This window comes from Nannospalax galili, unplaced genomic scaffold, assembly GCF_000622305.1.
Source record: "Nannospalax galili isolate Female #2095 unplaced genomic scaffold, S.galili_v1.0 scaffold146, whole genome shotgun sequence".
Taxonomy (NCBI): domain Eukaryota; kingdom Metazoa; phylum Chordata; class Mammalia; order Rodentia; family Spalacidae; genus Nannospalax; species Nannospalax galili.
The window spans coordinates 7,178,301-7,185,363 of NW_008357929.1; the positions used below are offsets into that span (position 1 = coordinate 7,178,301).

A 7,063-nucleotide genomic window follows, 5' to 3' on the forward strand; every position below is an offset into this window, starting at 1 on the left:
AAGAGAACAAATGATACCAAATGCTGGTGAGGATGTGGAGAAAGGGGAACTCTCATTCACTGCTGGTGAGATTGCAAACTTGTGCAGCCTCTGTAGAAAACAGTGTGGAGAACTCTCAAAACACTAAAAATGAACCTACCACATGACCCAGTTATACCATGCCTTGGCATATACCCAAAGGACTCATCCTATTGTAGAGACACTTGTACAACATGTTTGTTGCTGCTCTTTTCACAATAGCTAAGAGATGAAAGCAACCTAAGTGCCCCTCAACTGACGAGTGGTTAACAAAAATGTGGTATATTTATACAATGGAGTTCTATTCAGCATTAAAGAAAGAAATAATGAAATTTGCAAGTAAATGGATGGATCTAGAAACTGTTATACTAAGTGAAGTAACACAGACCCAGAAAAACAAAATAACATATGTTCTCCCTCATATGTGGCTCCTAGCACCAAATCCTTTTAAATTCCAGGTCCTTTTAATAAGATGATGCTATACAGCAGTCCCTTCTGCATGAAATAACTACCATCATCATGACTTCAGCTTAACCTGATCGCTAAGCAAAGTCACAACTGGGCTTGCTGACAGTTGTTCTCATTCATTAAAGAAGTGCCAAGCAGCGTCACTGGACCCTCACCTGAGTATCCAGCCACTCTTCCTGGCCAATTAGTCCAGCCTTGGAAGACAAAAGAAAAATGAGGAAGAACCCAAAAGAAGGATGCTTTTGGGAGCCCTTGTCAAGAAACTCCAATGGACTTTCATATGAACATCTGAAAATTGCCCTGCTCTGACTTTTTTCTAGTTCCCTGTCTAGAGCCTGTAATGCTAATTACTCTTGCCTTTACTTCTCCTTCACATCTCCCATTCATGATTCAAGGACTTTCTTCTTCCCTTAGAGACAAGAGTTATGCAATTTGGGAGTCTTTTAAATAGACCCACAGATGGGGTACTTCAATTACCTCACCCTGCGTCCCTGTTTAGCATGGAAGAAGCCAGAGCAGTCTGCATCCCTATTCCCTACTGGCAATTTGGGTAACCCCTTCAGAGGATGGCGTGATAAGAATAGGAGGTAGGAACTGGCTAGGCAGTTAGAGTAAAAAGACCCCAAAGAACAGTAGCCAGTTTCTTGGCTAAAAGTCAAAATGTCCTTGGGGCCTGTTAGCAACATACTCTTTTTCCAAAAATGTCAAAAGCATTTGGGGCTTGTATCTAATCCTTAAGATTTCAAGGTTACCTCTTCAGAGGCGGCAATGTTGGAGGGAAGGGAGTAGGCATGGATTTGATCAAAATACCTTATATACGTGTATGAAATTCTCAATAAAATTTTTGTAAAAATTTTTTAAAAAGGTACCTTCAAATAATAAAAGCCTTGCTAAATCCTTTTCCTGTACACCTTCTCTCCAACTTGGGCAGCCCAGCAACACTTGCCTGTCCTTCTCATAGTCTGAGCTCAGGAAATGGAAAGGGGCTGAGGGTCTCATTAGCCCCAGATAGGCCCAGGGTCTCAGGGAGGGACAGCAAAACATTGCAGTTCACACTGCCTCCCTCATCCCAGGAGAATGACCAGAAACGGATCCGTGCCCTGAAGAAAGCCAACAAGGAGCGGGAACTGAAGAAGCAGCGCCTCCGGGAATTGACCAAGGCCAAGCAGGAGATGATTGCACTGCGTCTGGAGCACCAGAGGCTGAGTGTCAAGCTACAAGACTACGTCATCTTCAACAAGTACCTGGAGAAGGTGGTAGAGAACTCTGAGGTGAGTCTGAAGGCTGTGGGCAGACCCGGGAGCCCTCTTCAGCTTCCTTCTCTAACCCAGGGTTATGGAGTAGAGCTCGGCTTCAGTTGGCTAGGGTTGGAATAGCCTCTTAGGATAATCATCTTGCTCTTGGAGACACAGAAGTCCCAGGGACAGCTGGCTAAGGCCCCTGATGAGATTGGGTGCATTTCTAAAAGGTTGGGGGCCTGGTGGTATCTGTGTGTGTGTGTGTGTGTGTGTGTGTGTGTATTGAGGGACATAGTTTAGGAGCACCAGTGATAAACTAAGCCTGCATTAGCCCATGACCTGAATCTAACCTTGCCCCCCACCACCGGAGTCTTCTGTTTACTTACCAGTAAACTGGGGAGAGGAATGAAAAGAAAATGGAAAAATAGCCACCCTCCCACAGACTTGGAATGCTTAAGATGTGCTGCAGCGGGCTGAGGGCTTTGAACATTGACTTCATTCTGTCCTCTGGGAGAACAAGCCAGTCACCCCTTTATGGAGGAGGAGATGGAGACTCAGAGAGGTTAAGGCATCTTCTCAGGGGCTTTTCAGCCTTCCTCCCACAGCACCTCCTGCAGCATTTGATGCTGTCATTGCTCCTCTGTGAAACTTAACTTTGCCCTTGACTGACACCTCCTCCTGTCTCCTACTCTGTTCCCTCCTCCTCAGGCCCCTCTGGAGTCTTCTCTTCCCAGGTTCTTCCTTTCCTGGTACAGACTCTTGGTCTAAGATGCCTCACCTTTCTCCCATCACCGTATCAGTGATGATACCTCCCCTTCCTCAACCCCCTCCCCCTTGGGTTACCAGTAAGTAACCTTTCCAGAGACGTGGATCTGTGTTTTAGAAGGGACCCAGGGAGACAAAAGGCACACAGATTTTTATAACCCCTGCAATTTCCATATACAAACACTAACTTATTTGTGCATGAGCCCAAATCTGTGTTATTTTCTCTATTCTAAGGTACCACTGACTGCAAACTGTTCACTTCATAACTGGGGTGTTTTTTTTAAGGGGGATGAGTAAAGATCATCATATTAAAGCAGTAAATAAATTGTACAATATGTCTCAAAAACCAATAGGTAAAGTGTCTACCTTAAGAGTGGGCAAACTGGTTGGCTATCCCTCCTAAGTTTCCACCCCAGCTCCTAACCCATCCTGTCCACAACTCATCTGTTTCCTGCCACTCCCAAGCCAACATCACTACCATCCCACCAAAACTGAGCTTCATCCTTACCCTTCCCCCATTCCCCCATCAATCAGATCTGGTCCATTCTGCCTCCTACGTATTTCTGGAATCCAGTCCCTGCCCCTTCTCCATGCAGTGCTTCATCTGGCGCTAACTCTGCCTTTGCTCTTCAGCAGCCTATAGCCAGCCTTCTCTCTCTCTCTCTCTCTCTCTCTCTCTCTCTCTCTCTCCTCCAGAAAACATAGTGAACACTTTTCTTCTAAGTACTCAGCACACAGCTTTGTCAAATCTTAATATTTTTCCTGTTTATTTTTTTCTGAAACAAAACACCACATCCCCTTATATGCCCTTTCAAATATCTTTCTTCCTTTCCTCTCTTTGGGGTCCCAAGAATCATACTTTTACTTTCATTTTTATTTAAAAAAAATTTTTATGTGCATGAGTGTTTTGCTTGTTTGGATGTGAGAGCACCTGCACATGCAATGCCAAAAGAGGCCAGGGGAAGGCGTCAGATCCCACGGAACTGGAGTTAGAGAAAGTTGTTAGTCATCAAGTCGGTGCTGGGAACGGAATCTAAGTCCTCCGTAAGAGCAGCCAGTGCTCTTAACCACTGAGATTTTTATATTTCTGTTTCATGCCTGTTTTTTTTTTATTTTGTGACCTATCACCTGCTCATAAACTATGAGCTATATTATACTTCTATGACTTGCTTTTTTCAATTAATGATTTTTAGAATATATATATTTTTTAATTGGCATGTAATGATTGTACACATTGGTGGGATATACTGAGACACACACACATATACATATATCTATATATGCAATTCATAGTGATCACATAGGGTAAATGACATACCTACCACCTCGCACATTCATCATTTCTTTTTGTTAGGAATATTCAAAGACCTGCATACTACCTATTTAGAAGTACACATTTCAACAGTATAATAGTTGGTCTACTATGCTATATAGAATATTAGAAATAGGGCTGGAGGCTGGGCACGGTGGCGCACACCTTTAGTCCCAGCACTTGGGAGGCAGAGGCAGGCGAATCTTTGTGAGTTTAAAGCCAGCCTAGTCTACATAGCAAGTTCCAGGCCAGCTGGGGCTACAGGGAGACCTTGTCACAAAAAGAACAAAAAGGTATGATTTAATAGGTGTAGGAAACAGCACAGTTAAGAGCACTGACTGCTCTTGCAGAAGACCCGGGTTCAAATCCCAGAACCATGGTACTAATAACTGCCCATAACTCCAGATCCAAGTGATCTTATACCCTCTCCTGATTTCTGCAGGCACTGCACGACATGGGTGCACTTACATACATGCAGGCATTATTCTCATACACATAAAAATATAAATTAATTTTAGAATATTAGAAATAGCCAGATGTGGTGGCACATGCCTTTAATCCCAGCACTTGGAAGGCAGAGGTAGGTAGGTGGATCTCTGTGAGTTTGAGGCTGGGGCTACAGGGAGACCCTGTCTCAAAAAGACCAAAAAAATATATATCAGAAATAGTTCTTTCCATCAAATTTCCCTAACATCAATGATATGTTTAATTACTTTTTTTTTATGTGTATGAGTATTTTCCCTCCGTGTATATAAGTGTACCCATGCGTGCAATACACACAGAGGCCAGAAAAGGGCATTGGATCCTCTGGAACTGGATTTATGAATGGTTGTTAGCCACCATGTGGATGCTTAGGACTGAATCTGGGTCCTCTGGAAAAGCAGCCTGTGCTCTTAACAGCTGAGCCATCTCTCCAGCCTTACCCCCTTCCCCTTTTTAAAAATTCTCTGTATATGAGTGTTTTGCCTGCATGTAAGTACACCACAGAGGCCAGAAGAGGGCATCAGATCCTCTGGAACTGGAGTTACTGGCAATTATTGGCCTCCATGTGGGTGTTGGGAATTGAACCCCAGTCCTCCACAAGGGTAGCCAGTGCTTTTAACCACTGAGCCATCTCTCCAGCCCCCATCGATATTTTAAGAAGCTTTTTGTTAAGGAAAATTTCAAACATACATAAAAGTAGAGTGAGCATCCACTGAACGCCCATTACTTATCACCTACTTCTAGCGGTTGCCACTTGCATCCCCCACACTTTCCCACCTCCAACATTTTTTCATCCACAATTATTTCAGCATATATTTCTAAAAGACGAGAGCTTTTAAGAAACATCACCACAATACCACTGTCATACGGCTTATAACTTACTCCTTAATAGCAATTATACATCTAGTTAATGTTAGAATTTCCCCAGTTGTTGCAATAAGGCTTTTGTGCAATTGGTTTTTCCCAGTCAAGACCCAACCATTTTGTGCAATTGGTTTTTCCTCATGCTACATATTTTCCTAAGTGTCATAGACATTAACCTAAGCAAAATAAGGCCTGACATACTGTTTGGGTCCAGTGACAGATTTGAAAGCAGGTAAAATTAGTCTTTATTAGCATAAAAATTTGCTCCTTGATAATTAATAGATGTGAAAAACATTACCATTGAAATCTACCTGATGACTTTATATCTATGCTCAGATGCCAAGGAGCTCAGAAAATAACCAACTATGACTAGTAATCATCAGATATATACTGACTGAGAGGGCAGAAATATTTTAGCATTCTTTAAAAAAATGCATTAACTAGAACAGTACCATAAAGAGGACTTTAAAAGAGAATTTTTCTTTAGTTGGCCACTTGATTACGGTGTGGATCTTAAAAAAGCAAAACTCTTATTTTTTTTTTTTAAGTCAAGGTCTCACTGTCTACCCCAGGATAGCTTCAAATTCAAGAGCCTCCCACCTCTGCCTCCCAAGTGTTGGGATTACCATGTTCCACAGTAAACCCTTGATTCTTTACATTGTTCAGAGTGAATTCATGTTTCAGAAGCCTCCAAAAATGACCTGTAATATTTTTAGTGAAGTTATGAATTCATGGACTTTAATCCACATTTCAGTCTTTGTACTTATTCTTACTGATGTTCAAATTGTCCCCTCTTTGGACAAGTGGAAGCCTCACAAAATTCCTCCCTAGTACCTCTGTATAATCCATATTTTTGTTTACTTATGTATTTTTATGTGTTATGAGTGTTTTGCCTGCATGCATATAAGTGCACTATATGTATGCAATGCCTGTCACAAGAGGGCATCAGATGCCCTGGAACAGGAGTTATGGACAGTTGCTAACCACTATGTGGGTTCTGGGAACAAACACAGGTCCTCTGCAAGAACAGCCAATGCTCTTAGCTACTGAGCCATGTCTTCAGCCCCATAATCCATTAACTTTTAAATTCTGTATGCTGTTGCATTATTGTTGAAAGGAATTTAGGAAATACAGACAAGACATTAGCTCTCTGCCTCTTCTTTTTTTTTTTTTTTTTCTTTTTTGAGACAGGGTCTCCCTGTAGCCCCAGCTGGCCTGGAACTCACTATGTAGACCAGGCTGGCCTCGAATTCACAAAGATCCGCCTGCCTCTGCCTCCCAAGTGCTGGGATTAAAGGCACGCACTACCACGCCTGGCCCAGCTCTCTGCTTCTTAAAATTCTCCAATAGATAAAGTTCACATTCCTTTCCAACACATTCCTAGGCGTGTGTGTGTGTGTGTGTGTGTGTGATTGAACACAGGGCCTTGTACATGCTAGGCAACACTGTACCACTGAACTATACTTTCAGTGCTTTTTAAAAACACAAATTTAAAAAAAAAAAAAAACACGAGTTTAACACAGGGTCTCACTAAGTTGTCCAGATTGACCTCGAATTCAATATGTAGCCCACGGAGGCCTTGAACTTATAATTCTCCTGCCTCAACCTCCCAAGTACCTGATGGGTAGTCTGTCTTTCTTTCTTTCTTTCTTTCTTTCCTTTCTTTCTTTCTTTCCTTGTCTTTTCTTTTCTTCTCTCTCTTTCTCTCTCTCTCTCACTCTCTTCCCCCCCCAGATCATCCCTCTTCTTCCCTCTCTGAACCTCAAGCCATTTATATTAAACTACCATGAATATTTTTTTCTTTATTTTTTTATTTTATTTTATTTTTTTTAATAATCACATACTTAGAAGAAGCATTTCATTACATCAGCATTGACATGTTCAATAACAATTTTCTGAGCTAGGCTGCACCTCT

At 42.1% G+C, this 7,063-nt stretch overlaps 1 protein-coding gene across 2 annotated transcripts in view; it reads left to right on the top strand.

The window, feature by feature from the left end:
- Positions 1-7,063, top strand: part of Ccdc42 (coiled-coil domain containing 42) — a 31,254-nt gene that overhangs the window by 8,218 nt on the left and 15,973 nt on the right. For both annotated transcript variants that reach the window (XM_008855742.2, XM_008855743.1), the window contains exon 4: positions 1,560-1,757. In XM_008855742.2, the coding sequence (XP_008853964.1) occupies positions 1,560-1,757 (198 nt within the window). The remainder of the gene's footprint in view (positions 1-1,559; positions 1,758-7,063) is intronic.